The sequence below is a fragment of the Drosophila novamexicana genome, unplaced genomic scaffold (genome assembly GCF_003285875.2).
Source record: "Drosophila novamexicana strain 15010-1031.04,08,12 unplaced genomic scaffold, DnovRS2.1 tig00001062-arrow-arrow-pilon, whole genome shotgun sequence".
NCBI lineage: Eukaryota > Metazoa > Arthropoda > Insecta > Diptera > Drosophilidae > Drosophila > Drosophila novamexicana.
The window spans coordinates 157,946-182,951 of NW_020824838.1; the positions used below are offsets into that span (position 1 = coordinate 157,946).

Consider the following 25,006-nt stretch of genomic DNA (forward strand, 5'->3'; position numbering starts at 1 on the left):
AAAACAGCATGAAGAATTTCTCTCTCTTTCTCTCTACATATACATATTTATATATGAATACATATATATATATATATATATATATACTTTTCTTTTAATTTTTTTATACGAACTTATGTTGTGCAATTATATTCAAACTAGTTTAAACATTATATAAAACAAACACATTTTATATTTAATTAATTAATAATATTAAAATAATGTTAGTTATAAAAGCAAAAAATCGCAAATTTTGGCATTTGCATATTATTTTTTATAAAATGAATGCAGCACCGCGGCGGCCTTATAAAGCACATCCTTGTAACGCCCCAAGTTACAATAAAAACTAAAAACTACAACAAAAAAAAACTAAACTAAATTTTAGTTAATGACAAATGCTAACTATATATATATATAATATACACATATACATATATATATATTTATATATTAATCCATAAACATGTGCACATGTGTCTTTGGTATGCGTAGCTATAGCTCTATTAATTAATTTATATATACCCTTTATATATATATATATACTAAACATAATGTTTATCATTTTGTTTTACGTTTAAATTTGTTTATAAATATGTGTGAAAAGCGTAGCGCAGTTCTACCTTGTTGCCTTCAAATGAAGCTAGTTGAAAGAAAACATCAAAAATTTATATGGATTGGTTCTGATCCAAACCAAGATCGAAAATCGAAAAAAAAAAAATTAAATAAAACATGCAACACAAATCGCAACGAGAGATTGCAAATGTTTCGTTGCGATTTGTGTGCGTCCACGTTAAATGTTAATAAACTAATTTTAAAAGCAACATTAATATATATTATATACAATATTACATACAATAATTAACATAATAATGAATTAAATATGATTATGTTTATTATATAATGAAACAGAAAATAACTATGCAAATAATTTATCAATTTATTACATAATTACATTTTAAATGCAAAAAACAAAAAACAAAAACAATTAAAATTTATGTTGTATATCGGAGGCTTAAATTATCGCCAAAGAAATGAAGCAAAACAAAAGTAAAATTAATCAAAAATAAATACAAATAAAAACAAAAACAAAAAACAAAATGCAAACAACAATTAAAACGAAAAACATGTACATTCAACAAAGCAGCAGCAAAAATAAACAATTCAAATAAAAACAAATGCAAAATATGAATAAACGCGATCTCCAAAAAAAAAAAAAAAAACAAAACTTGAAAAAGTTAAAAAGCAAAGAATAAAGAATTGAATTTGAAATTGAATTTGTTGCATTCAAAAAAAAAAAAAAAAAAAAAAAACAGACAGCTCCAATTTAAATAAAAAGTAATCAAAACAGCTATTAATTAAACAGTAATAATTAAATACAATAATTTATTAAATATAATTTGTTTTTAATTCTTTATTTAGTGTTAGCTAGTGCAATTTAGTTAAGTAAACGCTCTATCCACCAACAATCGCAACAGATTCGATAACTGCAGCCTACCCCAACAATAACTATATATATCTGCATATATATATATACATATATCTATTTTCTTTTGGCATTAACACAGCTATACACACACACACATATATACATATATATATATGTACAATATGTATTTGTATTGTATGTACTTTATTTAAACTTTAATTTTAGTTTACGTTTTATATACAAATACGTTTATTTTGCATTCACACACACACACACACACGCGCATAATGAAAAGAGGGAACACCCCTAACAATTTCCACGCCTAAACAAAAAGAAAAACAAACTTCCAACTCGAAAAACTATATTGTTTATTATCAAATCCCTTCCATAATATTATATATATTATAATTAAACAGTCATGCTTTTGATGCCCAAAGAAAATAACAACAAAAAAAAAGATTATAAAGTTATATTAAACAGAGCTTGTTGCACAGTTAAATATGGTTGAAAGGCAAAAGTAATGTGTGTGCTAATACCCACAACAAACACACACACACACACACACACACACACATGCGTTTGGCCTTAGCGCAGGTTTAGCAAAAATGCAAAAATAATAAAAATAAAAAATATAAAAAAAAATAAACAACAATTAAGCTTGTAAAATTAATCAATTTTAGTAAATCACGCAATATTATTCATTTAAAAAGAAAACATATTTTGTTATATTTGATTACGAAATACGATAAATGATTATTATATATCGATTAACTGACAAATGTGAAGAGAAATAAAATACACACACACACACACAAAAAAAAAAAACAGTTCTGAAAAAGAAACAAATTGTTTGAGTTTTAATTTGTATATTTATTCTTAATCCCTTTGCCCCTTAAAAAAGGTCAAACGGTAAATTGTTTTTATCTTAATGTTTTTAACTTCTGCGATCCTTTAAAGCATATATATTCTTGATCATGTTTGTCCTTAGCCGAGTCTAACCGTTTCCTATGCATGAACGAACTCTGAGACTAAAAGCTAAATAAATCGGGATAGATCTGGCTCGGACCTCGATCCAGATGTTTGCATAGTCGACATATTTCAAATAATCGATCGACTAATTTACATGAAATCGATAAGTATCGATTTTCAGATTACGTGTTTTTTTTTATCATATTTCGGAGAGAACTCAAATTTGGTAAGCAGGTTCTCTTGGAGTATACGCAGCTCCTATTTAAATTTTTAAATAAATAAATAATTTCACTTTTAAGACATCCCTTCCTGCCAGAAATAAGCAAAATAAAAGGTCTTGATCTTTGGTACATAGACATATTAGTATGTCATATTCAAGCCCCTCAAATTGCACAAAGATCGGACCTCAAACACCGAAGATAATCAAGAATGCATTTCCCATATATAAGCTGGGGTTAAGGGGAAAAAAACACACACATGATGTGGTTGTATATGTGTGTGTGTAAAAGCTCTAGGCGCTGGTTGCAGTGTATCATCCAGTCGGGCACACCCGACTAGAATACGCATGCTTTTTAACATTTTATACTCCTGATCCCACCCACAGCACAAACCGCCACACCCGAGCTCTCGCAGCGGCTTTTCGGCACGTCCACGCATATCTCGCCTGGCACAGGGACAACAACAACAACCACAGCTACAGCAACAACAGCAGAGTCGCCAAACGGACGCGAATCCAGTGGCGATAATGGCGCTGCCGCCTCGCTGCATCTGCCCACCATATTGGGCCTGAAGATACGCGCGATAAATGCGAGCAATCAGCCGGCGGGAGGGCAGCACAACAACAACTCGCTGCTCAAGCAGCAGCTGCGCGGCGGGGCCAAGGATCCCGAAATGGTGCCGCTGGCGGTGCCAACGCCGTTGCCGTTGTCGGCGGATGATGCCATGGAGATGCAGCAGCAGCAGGAGAGCAGCTGCAGCGCGCTGCAGTCGCTGGCCAATGCGGCGGAGCGGCAGGCGCAGCAGACGCCCAGCAGCAACAACAACAACAGCAGCAACAACAACGACAATCACAATGCCAGCCTGCAGCAACAGCTACTGCTGCATATGGCAGCCACAGGGAATCCGCTGCTGAAGGCGGACTATTGCCAGGCACAACAGCAGCAGGCGCCACCGCCACCGCCTCATGCCTCGCCGCCCGCCGAAGCACACTATGTGGATGAGGAGCTGGATCTGCTGTGCGTGGTCGATAACAATCCGGACAAATGCGATGAAACCGATCATGAGCTGCTCACGCTGGCGGATGAAAATGCCGGACTGCCGGGCTTTGAGGAGCCGCCGCTGAGCAACAATGAAACCTCCGCTGCAGCGAGGTCTGCCACAGCGCCTGCCACGCCCAAACGCCCCATACAGCGACGACGTGTGCGACGCAAAGCGCAGTCCACGCTGGATGACCAGGCGGAGCATCTGACCGAGATGTCGGTGCGCGGACTGGATCTGTTTCGATATGCGAGCGTTGTCGAGGGCGTCTATCGGTGCACCGAATGCGCCAAGGAGAACATGCAGAAGACCTTCAAGAACAAGTACAGCTTCCAGCGGCACGCGTTTCTCTATCACGAGGGCAAGCATCGCAAGGTGTTTCCTTGTCCGGTGTGCTGCAAGGAATTCTCGCGGCCGGACAAAATGAAGAATCATCTGAAGATGACGCACGAGAATTTTACGTCGCCCAAGGACATCGGCGCCTTCAGCCCGCTCAAGTATTTGATCTCCGCGGCGGCAGCGGGCGATATGCACACAAATCTCTATCAGCAGCAGCAGCAGCAGCAGGAGCACTTACAACAGCAACTGGAGCAGCAGCAGCAACTGGAGCAACAGGAGCAGATGCAGCGCCAGCTGGAGGAGCACCACCAGCATCAGCAGCAGCAGCAGTCGCCCTATGACTGTCAGGACAACGCTCTGCTGCTGCCAGATGTGGTCAAGCTGGAGCAGGAGCAAGAGCAGGACCAGGATATGGAGCTAGCGCCAGCCACGCCCACAGCTGCTGCGGCGGCCATGCTCAGCTTGCAGCATGACGTCATCATCAAAAACGAGATACAAATCTCGCCATCGCCATCCCCCTCACCGCCGGCCATGTACTCGGTGTCGGAGGGCAAGAGCCTGCCGCCAGCGCAAACCGCAACGTAAAGACTTAAGCCTAGGATCAGCTGAGAGAGACACAGTGTGAGTGAGGAAGAAAGAAAGAGAGAGAGAGAGAGAGAGAGAGCGTGCCTTAAACAAAACAAACAACTGTAAAATACTAATATACTTAATGCTAAGCAATTGTCAGAGCCATGGGCGTAGGCATAGTGTGTTTAAAAGGGGTGAGAAATGTGAGGCAAATGACTGCACACAAAAAAAAACAGTTTTAAAAACAAAGAACTCCTTATATACAAAACACATTTAATGAAAAAATTAGATATTATATAATAAATATATTAACGCTCAACCCCTCTGAAACGAAATTCTGCTTACGCCCTTGGCCAGAACTGGAAACACTCAAAACGCATAATAGTTAATACTAATCCTTAAGGCCCTTTAGTGCACATCATCTAGCAAAATTCATTACTTAAGCTATATATTTACAGTTAGAGCAATAAGTTCAACAAGATTCCGTCCATAAAGCCTTACGTTTAGTTCTATAGATATTATGTACTTATAAATATTTAGTGTTAAGTCAAATGCAACTGATTAACTAGTAGGAAATTTCTTTATCCCACTGCCTTAATGGTCATAACTTTTGGATTTAACTCATATTTAAATTAATAATTGACATTTTTCTGTGACTCGTTGCAATTAGGTACTCGTCGAATGGCAGCAACGAGTAAAGTGTGCTCGTTACTTTGCCATTCGTTCATGCAACAGACATGTGCTTTTGAAACTAACGAGTAGGCGCCGTCCAACTAAATTTACCCGCTACTTTCTACTCGTTACTTTATTTTTTGTTTGTTTATTTCTTATGTGATTTTGTTAAACTGTATTTTGTTTTTAGTCTATCGTTTTGTTGTATATAGTATTACGTTCAATACTCAAAGACCGTAGAATAATTGGTGTGTTTCATTGGTAAAACAAGAAACCGGAAACCCAATGAATTGGCTATTTGTGCAATTATCAAAAAAAAAAAAAAAAATGAAAAAAAGTGAAACATGTATAACTACGTGGCGTCTGGCAAGCCCAACCCATGGAAATTATGTAAACTTAATTAACGACTACTTAATTATGCTCTAGCAGACTTTTTCTAGATTTATAAACATACTTTATATATATAGCATATTTAGTCTAGTTATTTTAACGATATAATTAGTAAAGCATTGTCGAAATGCGCAAGGGACTTCCAGTGAATATTAACTGATATTTTTTACTTAAGCTCAACAATGGATACTACCAACTAGCTATATTACCCAATAATTGCCTAGTGTCCTACATATATCCACCACATAACGTACGCACAAAAAAAAACAGTACTCAGCATTTGTATTATGTATTTTTCTGATTTAAATGTATTTACTTAAAGCAATCATTACGACTTAAGCTGTCAATGCGCTCAATAAATAGATTTTATACAACGTACTCTCATATATCCTCTTGAATGCAGTCCAACTCCATTTAGTATCTGGATATCTGGGCTGGATCTAGATAATTTACCACTTATCAAGTAAGACTTCTACTTAACATATTAATCAAATTCTAAAATAAAAAATATGATTTTTCTAATTTCTTATAATTCCGAAAAAGTATAATTTTTTTTATATTCTGAATCAATTTAGAAGAGTTTTGAATAATTTTGAACCTCCTCAGAAACTTCCTAAATTTGTTTTTTATAGTAACTACAATTACACCTAAATACATTACAAATAAACCTTAGAAAATTGTAAAACCAAAATCTTTTATGACCTATTTCGAAATCTAGGCACAAGTAGCATTTTGTTTTATTTAAAATATTTTATATATTGTCACTCAATAGAGAAACGCTGGCGCCATCTAGCGACAGGTAGACCACTATCAGAATATATAGCATACTTATGCGGGACCCTGTAACCGAACACTGTAGCTACATTTCAGAAAGTTATAAAAATACGAATAAGTGTAAATAGTAAAATAGTTTTAAGTTTTATTAGAATCCTACCAACTATTGATTATTAGCACGACGATACCAAAAACGTGCTCGGAAATCATCGGAACAGGTGAGAAAAGCGGGCGCGTTGGGCGAGTGGGTTATGTAGCGCACAGGTCCGTTGTGACCCAGAGAGTTGAGTGTCAAGCGACAGCCATTACGCGAATTCCAGGAACATAAAGACGTCGTCGCTTCATCTGGGAACAGTACATAGTCTTCGGTGTGATTGAATACAGCTTCCGCTTGATGCTCCTGTTTGCCGGTGGTGCCGGCGCCCGTATATGTCTGTATGGGTCGACTGGTGCACAGCTCCCACAGGTAAACAATCGAGTCCATGCCAGATGAGAGCAAGTACTACAACAAAAATGGGAACGCATTAAAACTGGTAATCATATAGATATTATATTTACCTTTCCGTTTCGCGTAAACTGCAAGGAGCAAATGGCTGCCCCGCTGTGCGCCTCAGCAATAGTGTTAATACACCGCCCACTGATGCCGTCCCAGATTTTGATATCGCCATCAAAGCTTCCCGTTGCATAGAGCTTTGCTGTGGGCGAATACTTTACGCATGTAACGCCTGCCTTGTGCTGCTGCGATGGAATGGCGCTAACAAAACACTGCGTCGTGTGCACGTCATAAACACGCAGTACATTGTGCTCTGTGCCAATGGCTATGTAGTCGCCAGTTGGATGAAAGGAGACGCAAAGCACCGGCTCACAGTCGGTGAGTACTTTGTGCGCCTTCTTTACCGACGGCTTGGCAATGTCAAAGAGTTTCACGGTGCCATCGCGAGAGGCCGACGCCAGTATGTGCTCCTTCGGATGAAATTCCAGATAGGACACCTCATCCGTGTGATCATACAGTGTGCGAATAACAGGATGACCCTGCTGTTCGCGGCCAGGCTCAATATCCTCTGGCGCCGATTTGGCCAACATGCGCTCCACATCCAATATTTTGATGCTGGCATCCACACTGCCCGTGGCTACCAGGGAGCCATCAAAGCTGAAGGCACCAGCCCGGCAAGCCTGCTTGTGCGACGTAACATATGCAGTTTCATAGGAATGCGGCTCTGGCGCCAGTGCAGATGCTTCCGGCTCAAATTCTAGATCAATGCCAGGCAGCACATCATCCGTGTTGGTTTTATCTTTGTCAGCCATTGTCTGCATGCCCGAGATCATGACATGCAGCAGACGCTCACTTGGCGCACATTGATCCGCCTTGACCAGCATTGACAGCTCCATTGCAAATTTTTCCAAGCCATCGTACATTAACTGGCTACACATAGAGACTTTAAATAACTAATACACTTTATGAATGGTCAATTGCAGCTTACCTTATCATTAACCGGTATAATATTTCCCGGTTCTTAACCAAATTATGCGGATCCAAAATCTCGTCGCGCATCTTTCCTTATAAATATAAAATTAGTGATGTGAGCAAACATTAAAAACGTTGATGTATCGATGTTCGCGGCAGCCGGTGTTTGCTGGTCGTCATTTAAGATGTTTGAAAATCAATGAATTGTAGCAACATATCACAAGTGCATATAATCTTAAATTTGTCATGGCATAAATTCTTGTCATAAATTTAAATCAAACATACAAATGTATCAATATTCCGTACCATTCAAATCATATTTTTCTGTAAACATCGATATTTCGATGTTTACTTTAAAAGAGGCCTATCGATCGCAGTCACTTTCTCATATGTTGTAAAACTATCGATAATCAGATTACAAACGAAATAGCGTGCCGCAATCCTAATTTCGATTGTTTCAAATTTCGATAGCACACAGCTGCAACACGTGCAATTGTTTTGTTTTCATAGCATTCGTTGTTAACAATCTTAAAGACGAAAAATGAAAATTCGCAAGAATCACGTGCGTAAGCGTTACCGCTACAATGTCAATCGCAAAACAATGAACAAACCACGAAAATCCACTGGCAACATCAAGGAGTAAGTTACCCAGCGCGCAAGCATATTCAGTTGCCTTTAATAAAACATGCTCACTTGACAGTCCCGAAATGAAGAAATTGTGGCTGGAAAGTAAACGCGTGGGTACCAATTTCAGTGAAATGGGGCTGGCTAGCGATCCCAACAAGTCGGTGGGCATACCCAACTATAAGCGCGAAAGGCTTGAGGCTGTTAAAATTGTAAATGGTTTCATGGAAGAGCAGCTCGACGAAGAGGAGCTGGCGGCGCTAGGCTCTAAGGCCGCAGAACCAGAGCCTGAAAAACCAAAACGCGGGCATGTCGTCCAAGACCTAGAACAGATGGCAATTGATCGAAGAGCCGATCCAGAGTTCAGGTAAGCAAATTTAATATCTATTATTAGTTATTATGCTTCATAAATACCATGCATTTTTAGACTACCCAAGGGTGTGGTAAAGGAGCTCTCGTACTTCCTCAATAAACACAAGTTCAACTACAAGGCCATGGTAACAGATCGTCGCAATCATGGCCAATGGACGTGGAGGCAATTTCGATTGAAAATACGCAGATTCATGTCAATACCAGAACAATTCAATGAATATCTGGAGCAGAAAAAGCTTCCCACGGGCGTTAAGCCAGATTGGCCAGAATACGAGTCGGACAGTGAATGGAAATAATTATTGCTGTGACCTAGAATAGAATATAAGCATATACGGTACATATAGATGTATACAAATGTATAATTAATTTCTGATAGAAATTTCATTTCTGTGTTGATTATATTAAAGTATATTACGGAAAGTTTTGATTTAACTAAAGGGAAATGCTCACAGGAACTAACAATTTTCATTCCCATTTAAGTTTCACTACTCACAAATGGCAGATTGCCGATGACCGAATATTTAAGTTCAATTTTTGTTCAATCTGATACCTTTTAAAGTACTATAGATACTTTTTTCTACATATAACGTATTTGTGTAAAAATACTGTGAATACGTTTGAATGGGTTCTTTGAAATTATTCGTTCATTAAAATATGCTGGCTCAAGGATAGAAATTTCACCGTAATAAAACCAACGTTCGTTACACACATTAAAAAGTGAACAGCTGACCGCCACGAACAGCTAACGGCAACTCAAGTGTTCTTCTTCTTGCTAGCGTTATCAAAAATACATTGGCTTGTCAATCACTGTTGACTTTTAAAATTACCCGCAATTCTCAATTTTGTCATCCCATGTCTATCCCTTGCCCCAGTTGGTGGCTACTCTGTCAGCCATTCGGCGTTGCATCATCGTGCATCGGCTCGGATCGTCTCTCGGTGTCATCGTCAACCGACTGCCTGTCTCTGACGGTTTCGGTCTTTCCGTTTTCTGGTTTCGAGGTAAGTGCACGTACAGAGAAGGTCCGTGCAGCTTTCATAAAATCCTTAAATAACGCTTAGACTAATATCCATCGATTAATTTTTTGTGTGCTTAATGACAAAAAAGTTCTCGGGCTGCTTTAAATGTTTATTATTGTTGTGTATTTCGAACTGTTTAAAGTGTGAGAGTCGGCTTAAATTTCGTGTGTTTACCGGCCGGTGTCTCGATTGTGAGGTTTTGCATAATACGTGCCTGCATACACGTTTATCTAACGGTATGCCTTTGTATACAAGCATGCGAAATTGATCGCAAAAAATAACAAATATTAATTTTTTAAATGCATAACATACATATATCTATGGATGTGTGTGAAGAAATTCTGTCTCTATATACATACATATATAATGTACAGTATACATGCATAGATATAGATATATGTATGTACATATGTATGTAAGTATGCCCAGCTCTCTGGCAAATTCCAAAATGGCGGCCGTGTCTGCAGAAGTCTGCAGTTTCCCATGTGTTTGCGTATGTGTGTGTGTGTGTGAGTGCGTGAGCTTGCTGCACAGTTATGTTGCCAAATTTAAACTGAGTTAACATAATACATACATACTTCATGCCTGTGTACGCATATTTCATCAGATTTAAGTGCTGTTAATGCACTGCAAAGAGGCTGCATTGCAAAGTATTTTTACATTTCCCTTTAAGGTTCTTCTTCTTTTCAATTTGCACTTGTGTGCAAATGCACTAACACACACTCGTGTGTAGTTAAAAATAACTAAAGAAAAAGTGCAAGTAAAAATTGTTTCTAGGCTAGAAAATAAATCACGCTAAACAGCCAGTACACACACACACACACACACACACACACGTACATATGCATGCACTTATGTTTGCATGTATGCGTGCATGTTTGTCTCCTTGTTGTTTTTGCAAGTTTATCAAAGACGACGGCGACCAACGGAAACGATGAGCACCAAGTGCAGCACGAAGCAGCAGCGGCATTTATGCCTCTGCATGCCTGTGTGCGTATGTGTGCATGTGCAGTTTTTCACCCTTTTGAATCGCGAATTTTCCGTTCAGAACACAGAAAAGAGCTCACGAATGCGGCAGCTGCCGGCGGTGAGTAAAATGTACAAATACCGTTGCAATACGTTTTCACCACCAGCATTAATTTTTACACCCTCCTCCCGCTCTTTGCCTCTTAAAATAAATTGATTTATAATTGTTGTTTAATAATTGCTACACTACAATTATAAAGCTCATTGTCAGCAGGTGTATGCATAGCTAACCTGGTTTTGTTTCTTGTGCAAGTGCCTGCCTAAAGGGTGCGGGCCGTACATTTTCCGAGTACTGCATGCTGTCGCGGAGGGGGGGGACTGTGGGGAGTGCATTCGGCAACGTCGTCATTCGGCTGGCTCGCTTTTCAGCTCCAGAGGCTCTCGTCGTTTGTCTGGGTTCATTATTGATTTTTCTTGTCGAGCATTGAGACTCGCTTGCATACTTATCGTCCAGATTTTCCGGGCCTTTACTAACGTTCAGACGTGTCGGGCGCAATTGGTAATTTGCATATGCATATAACTAAATCTTATATATTTTTGCAAAATAATACATTTGAATTGTCGTCTCTTACACTAAGCTCTATTTCCTATTAATCGACAAATGGCAAATAATTTTGTTATTCCTATTTTGCAGTGCATCGCCAATTGGAGCGCCTGTAAGCAGCAAGTTAAATTTCAAGCAATTTTCAGGTGAGTCTATAGCAAAAGAAGTTAAATTGAATGTGTGTACAGTGAAGGTACCAATATTGGACAGTTCCCTCAATCCCTGGTCTCAATCTCTTTGCTTGGCGAAGTTTTTTTTTTAATTATTCATAACATTCATAAAATGATATTTTGGATTGAGATACCATTCAAGTGGACATCTCTCCCAGCAGGACAGAAATCTCAGGACAGTAAATATCCGCTCGAAAAGCTTTCACCGTATATACACCTACACAGTTGTAGCATTTCAGTCTCTACACTGCGAACAGAGTCGCGCCCACACCCACACACCTATGTCATACATAAATACACTCACGCATGCATATACCTAGAAGCATACACACATACATATGCAAGTCCTGGATATGCTCACTCGTGTCCTTATAGCACACGCCTTTGCTTTTTCTCTCTCACTCTCTTTATTGTCACCCACTCTCCAAATTTGATTTATATATATCTCTCTCTATATATAAATATATATATATATATATGTGTGTGTGTATGTAATTTGCATTCAGGTTCTATAAAACATCTAAAAGGAAAAACAACGTATAATTCGAGCTCAGAGACCAAGGAGTCGTTGATTACATAGCGTCATGGGCAAGGAGAAGATTCATATTAACATCGTTGTTATTGGCCATGTCGATTCGGGAAAATCGACCACCACCGGCCATTTGATTTACAAATGCGGCGGCATCGATAAGCGTACAATTGAGAAGTTCGAGAAGGAGGCCCAGGAGATGGGCAAGGGCTCGTTCAAGTACGCCTGGGTGCTGGACAAGCTGAAGGCTGAGCGCGAGCGCGGCATTACCATCGATATTGCGCTCTGGAAATTCGAGACGGCTAAGTATTATGTGACCATCATTGATGCGCCCGGCCATCGAGATTTCATCAAGAACATGATTACCGGCACCTCGCAAGCCGATTGTGCTGTGCTAATTGTTGCCGCTGGCACCGGCGAGTTTGAGGCCGGCATCTCAAAGAATGGCCAGACGCGTGAGCATGCGCTGTTGGCCTTTACGCTGGGCGTCAAGCAGCTAATTGTGGGCGTTAACAAGATGGATTCCACGGAGCCGCCGTACAGCGAGGCACGCTACGAAGAGATTAAAAAGGAGGTCTCCTCGTACATCAAGAAGATCGGCTATAATCCGGCGTCAGTCGCTTTTGTGCCCATTTCCGGCTGGCATGGCGACAACATGCTCGAGCCATCCGAGAAGATGCCGTGGTTCAAGGGTTGGACCGTCGAACGCAAAGAGGGCAAAACGGAGGGCAAGTGCTTGATTGATGCGCTGGACGCGATTATGCCGCCCCAGCGGCCCACTGACAAGCCGTTGCGTCTGCCTCTGCAGGATGTCTACAAGATTGGTGGCATCGGCACAGTCCCAGTCGGCCGTGTGGAGACGGGTATTCTCAAGCCAGGTATGTTCACACTTCAGCTATGAGTAGCTCTGTTGCTACTTACAAATTCCCCATCTTTCGTTATAGGCATGGTGGTAAATTTCGCTCCCGTTAATTTGGTCACTGAGGTCAAGTCCGTTGAGATGCATCACGAGGCACTGACCGAGGCCTTGCCAGGCGACAATGTGGGCTTCAATGTAAAGAACGTTTCGGTAAAGGAGTTGCGTCGCGGCTACGTAGCCGGAGATTCGAAGAACAATCCTCCACGTGGTGCTGCCGATTTTACTGCTCAAGTGCGTTAGATTAAAATATAAAAGTTAATCGCTTTAATGGTATTCTAAATGTTTTGGTTTTTAATAGGTTATTGTTCTCAATCATCCTGGGCAAATTGCTAATGGGTATACCCCTGTGCTGGACTGCCATACGGCACATATTGCTTGCAAGTTTGCCGAGATCAAGGAGAAGTGCGATCGCCGTACTGGCAAGACCACCGAGACCGAACCGAAGGCCATCAAATCGGGCGATGCGGCCATCATAGTGTTGGTTCCGTCCAAGCCTCTATGCGTTGAAAGCTTCCAAGAATTTCCGCCGCTGGGTCGGTTTGCAGTGCGCGATATGCGTCAGACTGTGGCGGTCGGTGTCATCAAGTCGGTGAACTTTAAAGAAACGACCTCGGGCAAAGTAACAAAAGCAGCTGAGAAGGCGCAGAAGAAGAAATAACTAGGGTGTCTGCAGACTTGTAATTCAAATAACAACAAAAACAACAACACTCAAACACTCGAACAACAAATGGCAAGAGCAACAACACACTTAAAATTTATAGTATCTATTAATCATAGACGATCAAAACCGAATCAGGGGCTAAACACAAAGTCCGTGGCGTATCAATCACCATCATTAACTACAACTATTTACTGCTGCATTCAAATATTATATAAACTTGAGGAAATATTACAATTTATTATAAACACACATACAATTGGCGAGGGTATATGTACGCCAACAATAATGGGTCGACCTCTAGGCACATCAACCATCCACCTCACGCCAGCTGTGCATGATGACGGCGAGGAGGCGCCTGGACACATTGGTCGTCTGGAATCATTCCCGCATGCGTACTCAAAATCGGTCGCCATTATATTCATAATCATTATCTACTATAACTATCTAAACTTGTTTCGCCACCGCAAATCGTTTCGCAGGAAACAGTCTCGCATTGAACATAATCAGAATATAATCGCCACAGGAGTTTGCTGCTAGCCCAGCCCGTCACTGCGACCCCACTTGTCTCTCATTTATCCATCACTAAACATAATTTTAAAGCATTAATCATTATTTCAATCAAAAGATTTTAAACACTTTTTATACTTTTGATAAGTCAGTCGGAGGCATTCGATTTAAAATCTATATTATATAAAGCAATTTCAGAATTTAGTTATAAACCACTCTGCAACTAATAACAATACTTAAAAAAAAACCAAGACTACATTCGCAATGAATTCAAAATTTATCCCAAAAAAGAAAAAAAAAAAAAGACAAATGCTTAAGAAGTATTATAAAAATATTCATAAAACATAATCATGCGGTTTTGTAAACATTCTAAATGTTCTATCGGGTCTCATTGGCATTTCCATACTTTAACCAAATGTTTCTCATAAACGATTTACCACATAACAAAACATTACATAGTGCATTCATTGTCATTACTATGAAACTTATTAATGTAGCCCACAACAGAAAACCATTCATGGATACAGAAAACGTTGCTTAATAAACAAACAAAAATGATCTTTTAATGTATTAATTGACAAAATAAAAATAAAGAATGCTTAACCGTAATAAATACACACAATGTAATGGTTGTTTCAATTGACAGGTTCTAGCTTTTTTTGTACGCTGTTAGCAAAGTGAAAAATTGATTGGTCGAGCCCACGGACCGCTTATAATCTTTTAGTTACCAAATTAAAAAAGCTATAACCTGGATCTACTTTTAACAGTAAACTATTTGAATTTAACATTCGAACTGCCGCTCGTTTGATACGTAACATTTTTTTCCAGAACGTTAACTATTGTGAATGGCCATAAGGTAAGCTGGAAAGAGTGGCAACGCTGCAAGCTGACTCACAGGCGGCATTTCTAAACAATACAACAAGAAAGCTCAGCCGGCTGTGCAGAAATTGGCTACAAATTTATAAAATAATTTAAAAACGTCAATTAATATTGACATCTAAAGATTGTTTAGAGGTGTACAAGTAATAATAAACCAATAAAATTACAGAAATGGCAGATCCACGTATTAGGCAGCTGGTTATTAAAACGGGTGTTGTGAAGCGCCTGGCCAAGGAGAAGACAGTTTATGAGAAGGAGATAAACACAGAGCTGGCTCGTCTGGATAAATTCAAAAATGAAGGCGCCGATGATCATGTGCTGCGCAAACAGGAAGAGGTGATACAGGAGTGCCAAATGATGATACCAGACTCAAAGCGCAGGTGAGTCATCATTTAATGATATCAATTTGCGGGCAACAATAATGGTGTGATTTTTTACAGATTGCAAAAGGAGTTCGAAGTGCTGCAAAAATATTTACAGGATGAACTGGATCTCAAAGAAACGGAGGCCTACACAAAAGCTTCTGAGGTGCTAGTAGAAGCCGAATCTGCGCTAAAATCGTAGGCTGTCAGCTGATTCTATGCAGCCACATAATAATCTTACTCTTCCCTGTTAAAATTCAATACAAGCACGCCACTCTTAATAAAACTATTTGCAACGTTAACCAACACTTATATGTAGATAAAATGCCGCAAGTCCACAAACTAAGCGAAATAAAGACAGATATTAGTAGTGTCATAGCAAATTTACAGTTATTGGAAGGTTTGAGCAATGCGTCAACAGATGACTTGGATTTGAATAAGACTCGCCAGTTGAAGTGGCAGACCACGAATTTGCTAGAGAAACTGAAGGAGTTGCCGTGTGACCGCATTGCACGCATTCAACTCCAACGTAAACAAAGACGGCAACGGGCCAAAAAAAGGGCCAAGTTGCAATGGAGCGTAAAAAGGAATACTCCAGAAAATGCCAAGGATAAAGCGCTATCTTCCGAGTTAAATGTAGCAGCTGCAGCACATTTGCCGGTTCAGAAGCAAGCGGAACACATCACACTCAAAAAACAGCACGATGCCACAAATATGTTGCACACATTTGACTTGCTGGAAAAACTGTACAAGGCTCGCGGTGGCAACAAAGACTTGGCTGAAAAACTGTCCAGAATGCGCACAGTTTGGCGAAGTGTGCTGCAGGAGTGTACCGATGAAATCAATAAAGAAGCCACTACCAACTGCGGGGCGCAGTGGGCCGGAGTTATATTTGGAAGCTCTTCGGTGCCTTTAAGGCAAGGGAATACGGACAAAAAGCGATATACACAAGAATTGATACAGCGGCGGTAAGTTTAATGGGAATTTAAAGTGGTCGAATTAACTAACACGTCTTTTGCCATATAGAATCATTTGGGACTCCTATATAAGTTACGGCAAGAGCGGCAGCAGCATACCCAACGGTTGGGTATTGCCAACCGATATGCCCACTGCAGAGTGGGCCCGATATAAATGTGAATAAAACACACGTATGTATGTATATATAAGGTGGAATTTTTATTCTTTAGAAGAATCGCTGTTAGACTTATGTGAGTGGCGTACAGATTCATGCACTTGCATGCTGAATCTATTCGTAAATCCAGTCCTTGGCGGCTGGAGCCCAGCTGACAAGCTCCTTCTCATTGAACCACAGAGCAATCTCCTTTTCGGCGGACTCAACAGCGTCAGAGCCATGAATGATGTTGCGGCCAACCTGGATGCAGAAGTCACCACGGATGGTGCCAGGCAGGGAATCAGCTGGGTTGGTAGCGCCCAACATTTGACGGCCGGTCTTGACCACATTTAAGCCCTCCCACACCATGGGAACCACTGGACCGGAGTTCATGTAGTTGACCAAACCGGGGAAGAAGGGGCGGCTAGACAGATCAGCATAGTGCTTCTCCAACAAGTCCTTTTGAGCCTGCAATTAAATATGTAATTCTATCATTTTCATGACCTCTAAAACCAGATGTATGCATACATATATATAACCTCAACCGGTCATTTATAATGTAAGCAAGGGCGACCCCATGCCATGTTGAGGTTAAACACGACAATTGCACACGCGTACTTATTGATTTCTTAATTCAATTATGTGGCCGGCTTTACTCACCCAGACGAACTTCATTGCTACCAATTTGAAGCCCTTTTGCTCAAAACGCTCGATGATCTTGCCGACGAGTCCTCTTTGGACTCCATCGGGCTTAACCATGATGAAAGTGCGTTCCTTGTTGGCGGCCATTGCGAATGAGAATAGGGAATAAAATGCCAAGAGAGAAGCAATCATCAGCGTTGAGTTTTTTATTTAAGTAGTATGACCATATTGAAAAACTGTCAAAATACCTAATGTGCAGTGCAAAACTACCAGAACAATATAACAATAATATTATTTTATTCAATAATATGATTTTATCCAATTTGATTAAAAGATCTGAATAAGAAGATATTTAAGAATTACACTTAAAGGGTTTTATATTCTTGGTATTTTAGTATTTTCAATAGTATTTTCCACTAAATATCCTTACCAACTAATATTTTTATACCTTGAATTAATTTAATTTTACGCCCTTTATTTTATAACGTCGCTAACTGACTGATGCTAAATTGACGCATGCTCGTTTATTTACAATGTTACATATTTATTATGAATAGCCATCCTAAACTTTAATAAAGTAAAAATACATATTAAAACAAAAGTAACAGGTAGAGAGACAAGGTTGCCATATTGTGCGGATTAATAAAACCCGTTTTAGCCCCTAATGAAATGCTACAGATATTAGGCACTTTTTATTTGATTCAATATATAACCGCTGTAAATATAAAGAGCTGGCAAACGTTATATTTATTTAACAATAAACAGCTACCACCTAGAATATTCAAAAATGAATTCGCAAATTCAAGTTAATCGATATAAGTATACTGTGTGCATCCCTGCTTGCGTTTCTTGTGAGTGGCATCGGTGCCACATACACTCACATACGCAAGCATAATATATTATTTGTGTTAAAAGTGATTGCAGAAAGAAGTGTAGCAACGTATTTCAATTTGTGTGGCAGCGTTTGCAATCGTTATTTGCAAACAACTTCAGTAACTCATAAATGCATCGCCAAGCAAGCGAAACGCACAATCGCATGAAATTCTAATAGGACAATAGCGTCAGTGCAAGAAAAGGCACTGGCACGGGCCTTTTTTTTGGCGCAGTGCTGCGGGATATGACGGCGCGGGCACATCAGGATGAGCGCATCTGCTCGGGGGGTATGGTCGAGGACGAAGCAATTGCCGCCACCTACCACAATTTGCCACCACACAGTCCGGACTATGCCAATTTTCTGGCACATCAGCAACAGCAACAACAACAACAGCAGCAGCAACAACAACAGCAACAACAACAACAACAACAACATTTGTTGCATCAACAGCAACAGGGCCAGGCGCAGGGGCCCTTGATGTGGCCGCCACACATGGGTGTACAATTTCCCCCACATCACCCCCACCCACCACATCATCATCAGCCACCTATGATACCACAACCACAGCAAGCTCCATCTGCACACGTCTATAATGAATATCTGTACAACTTGGCATACTCCGGACCACCTGGTCAAACCGAAACGTACTCCGTGTTGCCTGTTGGGCATGGCAATTTTCTTAAGGTTTATCACTGTCCAGAGAATGCCGTCAACGATGTTTACGCTCAGCAAGCGGCGGCCAATTTCTCGCATATCAACATGGCACCAATGAACCAGCATCAACATCACCAAGTTGCGGCCACGGCTGCACAGAACCAGGCACAGGCGCAGCCGTCAGCTGCGCAGCAGACGCCACTTTATGAATTGTTTGCCACCAATCCGTTACTGCCAAAGCCCGAGATGAATATTGTAATCCAACAGCAACAGCAACAACAGCAACAGCAACAACAGCAACAACAGCAGCAACAACAGCAGCAACAGCAACAACAGCAGCAACAGCAACAACAACAGCAGACACCACAATTCCATCAGGTTGATGATGTTCCCGCGGCAGTCTCTACGGCTGTTGCACCGAGCAATAGCGCTAATTTGTTTATCAATAATCTTGTAAATAACTGGTCGCCAAATCTAACGGGTAGCAGTTATATACAGTTTGGTGGCGAGCCACCCGAAAATGCTAATGCATATGTTGAATCCACGCCCATAGAATCGACAAAATCGCCAACACAGCCGACTTCACCTGTGAAGTTACAGCAGCTGCAGCCCATAGCTGAGTATCATGCTAAGGTCGTTCCGCCCAAAAGCGTGGAAATAGCTCCTGGTAGCTCTGGCAACAAAGAAGTCAACCCGAATCCAACTTTAAGCACTACAACAACAATTACAAGTGCGGCAGCAGCAGCAGCTGCAGCAGCAGCAACAGCAACCGCAACACCCGCTGCCCTGAAGAAAGCGACAATAGTCGTGCCAGGCTTGAACGAGGGCAAAAGACGCATTGTAGCCGAAGTAAAACCCATGCCCATGTCCTATTCAGATGTTTTGAGCAAGGGCAGCACATTGCGTAGCTCGGGCACAATGCTTGCCAGGAGCAATGCGGGTATTGAAGCGCGTTCAGTCAACAACTTGGAGAATGGGCATCCAACGCAGCGACGAGGAGGCAAGGAAGATGGCAATGGCAACGGTAACCGGGAGCTGCGCAATAATTCCAAGCGCTCGCCATTACACGAAATCAAGGATGGGTCCGGCAATGCTACAGGACATCGCAGCAAGAGGCGTCAGGGAGCACAGCAAAAACCACAACAAGCGGTAAATCCAAAGGCACAATTTAAACATTATAACTAGGATAGTTTTTACTTATACTGGTGGACATAAGCTGGCTTTAACAGCAACTTTGACTGTAGCAAACCCTTTTCCACCTATTTCCCTGCCATATTGAGGTAGCTCTTGATTGCGGCATCAATTATCCAAAAGTTTTAACATAAATTACTGTGGGTTATTCTCCAGTCAGTTGATTTATAATGCGATGTAACCAGATATTCATGATTATAGTTATTTAATTGACTTTTCTGTTAAATTTGATTCTTCGCTAGCCAATACAACATCAGCAGCAACAACAACAACAACAACAGCAACAGCAGCAACAACAACAACAACAACAACAACAACAGCAGCAGCAGCAACAACAACAACAGCAACAACAACCACCGCCACAGCAACAGCAACAGTCGCAACCTGCGCTGAGGTCTGGTAAACCGAATACCGAAAAGAAGCGTCCTGGCCAAATGAAATTTATTAACAACACGAGCAGCAACAACCAAAGTGGATTCAGCGCCAAAGCCAACGACAACAAGGCAACTAATAACAACAGCGGCAACACCGTTAGTAGCAACAGCAGCTTACCCAGCAGCAGCAATAACAATTTATCGAGCCGGAAGTCAAACAACGCCAGCAACAACAATCGCAGCAGCAGCATCAACAATAGCGGCTCGCATGCAAATTTCTCGAACGCCAATTCGAATAATTCCAATAATTCATCTGGCTCGAGCAACAGCAACAGCCACCACAACAACATCAGCAATAGCAACAGCAACAACAATGGCAATTCCTCATCATCGAAACGCTATTCCGGCTCATCGAATGCGAATTTAAATTCCAATTCTAGCTCGTACTCGTATTCCTCGAAGCGCAATCGGGGTGGCGCATATGGGTCATCCAATTCGCCAGCGCATGCGAGCGCCTCGAATCGCAATTATGAGCTAGCCAAGCGCATTCTGCACACCTGGTGGATATACACGCTCAAGCTGATCACCTGGCTCTTCTATTTGGTCTATGATATTGTTGTGCTCGGTTGCAGCATGGCGTACGAGCGGCTGACCACAGCGTATGTAGCAGGCGTGGCTTATGCACGCCAGCTGCACAAGGAACTGAAGCAGAATTCCGGCAAGCCGAGCATCTGGTGGCGCAACTATTGGCGTCGCTTTGATGCACGCTTTAGAAAAAATTCACGTTGGGCATTTTGGCGTCGCTTCTACAAGCGCAAGCCGCCTGAGGCCAGCGCGGAGGCATTTAAAACTGGTCGCTTGCCACAGACTGGCGAAGAGGCCATGTACTCGCTGCTAAACTGCAAGGGCAAGGATGCCTACAGGTATGTACTCTTAGGACATCTTCAAAAAAAAATACATATTTAACTAACTGAAATATTTCATTGCAGCATATTGGGCGTGCCGCCGGATAGTCCACAGGAGCAAATACGTAAACACTATAAGAAAATCGCCGTGCTGGTGCATCCGGATAAAAACAAGCAGGCCGGCGCCGAAGAGGCATTCAAGGTGCTGCAGCGTGCATTTGAATTGATTGGCGAACCGGTAAGTTAAACAAACAGCTTCTTAGATAACATGCAGTATTCATTTGCATAAATTCCTTACAGGAAAATCGTCTTGCCTATGACCAAAGCATTGCCGAGGCATTGCACGCGGAGAAGGCGTGGACGGAGCTGCACGATTTGCTATCGCAACTGCAAACCAAAATGACCGAGGCGGCCAATACTATAAGGTAAGCGACACAAGCAGCTACAAAAGGCTGATTATGATTAAAACCATTTTCGCTATCACCCATAGATGTAGCACATGTGCGCAGCGCCATCCTCGCAAGCTAACTGAACGTCCTCATTATGCGGCGCGCGAATGCGCCTCCTGTAAGATACGGCACTCGGCCAAGGATGTGAGTAGTAGCTCCTCCACACTCGGTATTAATATTAACACCTGTATTTCTTTTGGCAGGGCGACATATGGGCGGAGACGAGCATGCTGGGTCTCCGCTGGAAATATTTGGCGTTAATGGATGGCAAGGTCTATGACATAACCGAATGGGCCAACTGTCAGAAGGGTGCGCTCTCGCATCTAGAGCCCAATTCGCACATGGTACAGTATCGCATTGTGCGCGGCGCTCAGCAGCAACAGCAGCAGCAGCAACAACAACAGCAGCAGCAGCAACAACAGCAGCAGCAGCAGCAGCAACATCCACACCAGCAGCAACCACAGTCGCATGCACATCATCCGGGCGGCCCAGCCAGTGGTGTCAGGTAAGAGATCCGGACTAAATTAATCAGAATTAGCTATTTAATATTTGTCCATTCGCAGTGAGGCCACGTTGCATGAGTTTCTGGATAATCTGTATAGCGGGCAGCATCCGGGCGCGTCCAATGCCACGCCCTTCGCCGGTAATGCACGTCGTCGCACTCGTCGCAACTGAAATTGTTTTGTGGCATAGACATAAGTGTTTTTAAAATCTCCAATCTGCAGTTCAACACTAATAAGCATGGCGCCGTTGGCTGCTTACTCACGTAGATAAACTCTAATAGGCCAACATCAGCGCAACCATCTCCCGTTTTTCAAACACACACACACTTAACTAGACCACAATCGAAACAGATTCAGTTTTATAATAACACTTCTTTCCATAAGTACAATGACTACCAATTGCTGTTAATAATTTTTATTTTGAGAATTTTTGTTTTTAATGGTCTTGCATAAGTCTAAGGGCATTACGATTGCCCATCCATCACTTAAGTAGTTGACATCTGTGTTCTACATTTTACTTTTTGCCTACTGCTTAGGGACAGCTTAACCCGCTTAGCTCATAGCAAACAAGCCTAGTTTTAAGTTAAAATTATAGACCGCAGCCGGATTGTACGCCACGCAGCACGGCGTATAATGCGGGAATATGTAAAATCTAACACATCCGAATTATAAATGTTAATAAAAATCATATAGAGACCCTAACGAGTTGATTGTTTCACCTATAACTGTATTTTATGCCCCGAAAATTGGGTAAAACGCATCAGCTGGAATTAGTTTGTTGTCATTTGGTTAAATATATTGAGCTATAAAAAAAAGGTTGAGAGCTTAAAATTTAAATGAAGTGAGATTAAAACCCAATTCCATAGACAAAGTTTGAATTTGCATAAGCGTATTTTTTTTAGTGTTTTATTGAAAAAATGCTCCACTCCGTTTCTGCCTAATTTTCTACACATAATTTTTGTTTCTCATATTTTTTTTTGTCTCTGTATAATAATAATAATTACAATACATACATAGTGTTGTTTACATACTGCTCCAGCTCCACAAAAATGGCTACTACGCATACAAAACGTATTGCAATTGAATACCTATAGAACCTAGAGTGTGGGACTTAAAGTCTATTTGTTCTTTTATTATATTTACTTTTTTTTTATGCGTTTAACAATGTTGCTTTTGTTATCAATGCTCGAAGTTTTCAGATGGTTTTTTTTTCTTATGTGTGTTTGTTGATTTTGTAAGTTGTTGCATGCAACGTTATCAAATAGCTAAAGTTGCATACTTTATAATTTTCCAGTTTAGTGGCATAATTTATTTTTAATAAATTAATTAAACATGTGGGTAGGGTTTGTTTTTGTTTTTTGTTTATTTGTGGTCGTTTATGATTAAAACGAAGCACAAATTTGTTGGTATTTGTAGTATTTGTTGCTTGACTTAAATATTTGTGACTGTTTTTTTTTCTTTTTGCTTGACTTTGTTTAAATTCCTCAACAATTATTGCGACTAATATTAAATTACATACATTTTATTTTAATATATTTTTTTTTTTGCTTTATACATTTACAAAACTTGCTTGACTTACGCAGAACCAACTAAATATTTTCCATTTACTTTATTTATATATGTATAAGTTTATATATATATATATATATAAGTATGTATATAAATTAAATTCTATGCTTAAATACATAGATTAATTCCATGCTCACACACAATTCAGTTAAATAAGCATTAGGCTCAATTTATAAATTGTATTGTTTTTTTGATTTTTTGTTTTTGTGTTTGTTTTTGTTTTTTTTTTTCTATACAAAGCTTTGTACAACTAAAGTAGTTAAAAAAAGAAAAAAGCAACAAAAATGTATTTTATTTATATGGATGCTACAAACATGCGCACATACGACATATACATACATACATACATACATAAAAATATGTGTGCAGCAGATTGTATGCAATATATGCGATGGCTCGCTGTAAAAACAAGCATCATTATTATGCATTATTATTATTACTATTATTAATTTCTGTAATAATAATTAGTACCAATAACAATATGCCCCTTATTGTTTCACTTCCATTCTCACTAAAAGTTATTTCAATGTCAATACAATATCCGAATCATGTATGTATATATATATGCTTATGTTGATGTAAATGAATGCCGTTTGTTGAGTGTGTGTGGGTGTGTGTAGGTGTGTGTAGGTGTGCGTGTGTGTGTGTATGTGCTTATGACTGTTGGAGCATATGATGGTGCTCCTGGCGCTTGCTGTGCTTTCCGCTACCATCCTAAGCTCTATGTTGGCGCCGACCCGCATTATCCCGATATTATTTTTGTGTCTTCCGGTGTGTCAGCTCCTGTGCCACATCGTCCAGCAGCTTGGTGGCATAGCCACCGCTGCCATTGCCAAAGCCATTTGCCAGCAGGATACCGTTCGTTTTGTGCGCACTGCCATTGGCCACGGCCGCCGCATTGCCATTGGGCAGAGGCTTGTAGCCGTTCTTCAGGCCATTCGCATGCCCGTTGCTGAGCGTCGCATTGCCATTGCCATTGGCCTTGGCCGTCGACGTCGTCGTCGTCTGGGCCGCCGGCTGTGGCATGAACAGATCGTCGTGGGCATTGATGCTCTTGCAGTAGCCATTTGGCTTGGCGTGTCCGTTGGCCAGCAGCGCGTTCTTCTTCTGCAAATGTGTGTGTGAAAAAGAGGTTTAGTTGTGGGCATTCGGGGCGTATGAGATATATTGCGCATGCGACACGCGTTCGCATTTTTTGTAAATTTTATTATATATGCGCGTATATGTGTGTGTGTGTGTGTATGTGTGTGTGTGTGTGTGTGTGTGCCCCACAAAAAGCAAGAAAC

The 25,006-nt window shown here is 40.7% G+C and overlaps 9 protein-coding genes across 12 annotated transcripts in view; 6 read left to right on the top strand and 3 right to left on the bottom strand.

The window, feature by feature from the left end:
* The first annotated feature begins 442 nt into the window (after window positions 1-442).
* On the top strand, window positions 443-6,104 carry LOC115766024 (protein tramtrack, alpha isoform-like). Its single transcript, XM_030709795.1, has 2 exons — window positions 443-461; window positions 2,979-6,104. The coding sequence occupies exons 1-2, from the start codon at window positions 443-445 to the stop codon at window positions 4,553-4,555; spliced, it is 1,596 nt and encodes a 531-aa protein (XP_030565655.1). The 3' UTR covers window positions 4,556-6,104.
* A 404-nt stretch (window positions 6,105-6,508) lies between these two features.
* On the bottom strand, window positions 6,509-8,031 carry LOC115766159 (cleavage stimulation factor subunit 1). The gene is made up of 3 exons (XM_030709999.1): window positions 7,855-8,031; window positions 6,932-7,796; window positions 6,509-6,875 (listed from the first exon to the last, which is right to left on the bottom strand). Exons 1-3 carry the CDS (start codon window positions 7,923-7,925, stop codon window positions 6,537-6,539), a joined length of 1,275 nt encoding a protein of 424 aa, XP_030565859.1. The 5' UTR covers window positions 7,926-8,031; the 3' UTR covers window positions 6,509-6,536.
* A 201-nt stretch (window positions 8,032-8,232) lies between these two features.
* Window positions 8,233-9,251, top strand: LOC115766160 (nucleolar protein 16). The gene is made up of 3 exons (XM_030710000.1): window positions 8,233-8,477; window positions 8,539-8,829; window positions 8,890-9,251. Exons 1-3 carry the CDS (start codon window positions 8,380-8,382, stop codon window positions 9,128-9,130), a joined length of 630 nt encoding a protein of 209 aa, XP_030565860.1. The 5' UTR covers window positions 8,233-8,379; the 3' UTR covers window positions 9,131-9,251.
* A 749-nt stretch (window positions 9,252-10,000) lies between these two features.
* Window positions 10,001-14,511, top strand: LOC115766158 (elongation factor 1-alpha 2). The gene is made up of 5 exons (XM_030709998.1): window positions 10,001-10,087; window positions 11,512-11,567; window positions 12,098-12,998; window positions 13,065-13,270; window positions 13,338-14,511. Exons 3-5 carry the CDS (start codon window positions 12,176-12,178, stop codon window positions 13,695-13,697), a joined length of 1,389 nt encoding a protein of 462 aa, XP_030565858.1. The 5' UTR covers window positions 10,001-10,087; window positions 11,512-11,567; window positions 12,098-12,175; the 3' UTR covers window positions 13,698-14,511.
* A 607-nt stretch (window positions 14,512-15,118) lies between these two features.
* On the top strand, window positions 15,119-15,750 carry LOC115766114 (tubulin-specific chaperone A). The gene is made up of 2 exons (XM_030709935.1): window positions 15,119-15,466; window positions 15,527-15,750. The coding sequence occupies exons 1-2, from the start codon at window positions 15,258-15,260 to the stop codon at window positions 15,648-15,650; spliced, it is 333 nt and encodes a 110-aa protein (XP_030565795.1). The 5' UTR covers window positions 15,119-15,257; the 3' UTR covers window positions 15,651-15,750.
* On the top strand, window positions 15,751-16,606 carry LOC115766112. Its single transcript, XM_030709933.1, has 2 exons — window positions 15,751-16,416; window positions 16,475-16,606. Exons 1-2 carry the CDS (start codon window positions 15,773-15,775, stop codon window positions 16,587-16,589), a joined length of 759 nt encoding a protein of 252 aa, XP_030565793.1. The 5' UTR covers window positions 15,751-15,772; the 3' UTR covers window positions 16,590-16,606.
* Window positions 16,602-17,408, bottom strand: LOC115766113 (nucleoside diphosphate kinase). Its single transcript, XM_030709934.1, has 2 exons — window positions 17,220-17,408; window positions 16,602-17,027 (listed from the first exon to the last, which is right to left on the bottom strand). The coding sequence occupies exons 1-2, from the start codon at window positions 17,391-17,393 to the stop codon at window positions 16,695-16,697; spliced, it is 507 nt and encodes a 168-aa protein (XP_030565794.1). The 5' UTR covers window positions 17,394-17,408; the 3' UTR covers window positions 16,602-16,694.
* A 709-nt stretch (window positions 17,409-18,117) lies between these two features.
* LOC115766185 (nuclear transcription factor Y subunit gamma) lies at window positions 18,118-22,853 on the top strand. Its single transcript, XM_030710028.1, has 7 exons — window positions 18,118-19,878; window positions 20,250-21,217; window positions 21,284-21,437; window positions 21,500-21,624; window positions 21,690-21,792; window positions 21,852-22,153; window positions 22,212-22,853. The coding sequence occupies exons 1-7, from the start codon at window positions 18,319-18,321 to the stop codon at window positions 22,321-22,323; spliced, it is 3,324 nt and encodes a 1,107-aa protein (XP_030565888.1). The 5' UTR covers window positions 18,118-18,318; the 3' UTR covers window positions 22,324-22,853.
* A 441-nt stretch (window positions 22,854-23,294) lies between these two features.
* Window positions 23,295-25,006, bottom strand: part of LOC115766047 (elongation of very long chain fatty acids protein AAEL008004) — a 34,332-nt gene continuing 32,620 nt past the window's right edge. For all 4 annotated transcript variants that reach the window (XM_030709821.1, XM_030709820.1, XM_030709824.1 and 1 more), the window contains one exon: window positions 23,295-24,827. In XM_030709821.1, the coding sequence (XP_030565681.1) occupies window positions 24,474-24,827 (354 nt within the window). In that variant the 3' untranslated portion in view covers window positions 23,295-24,473. The remainder of the gene's footprint in view (window positions 24,828-25,006) is intronic.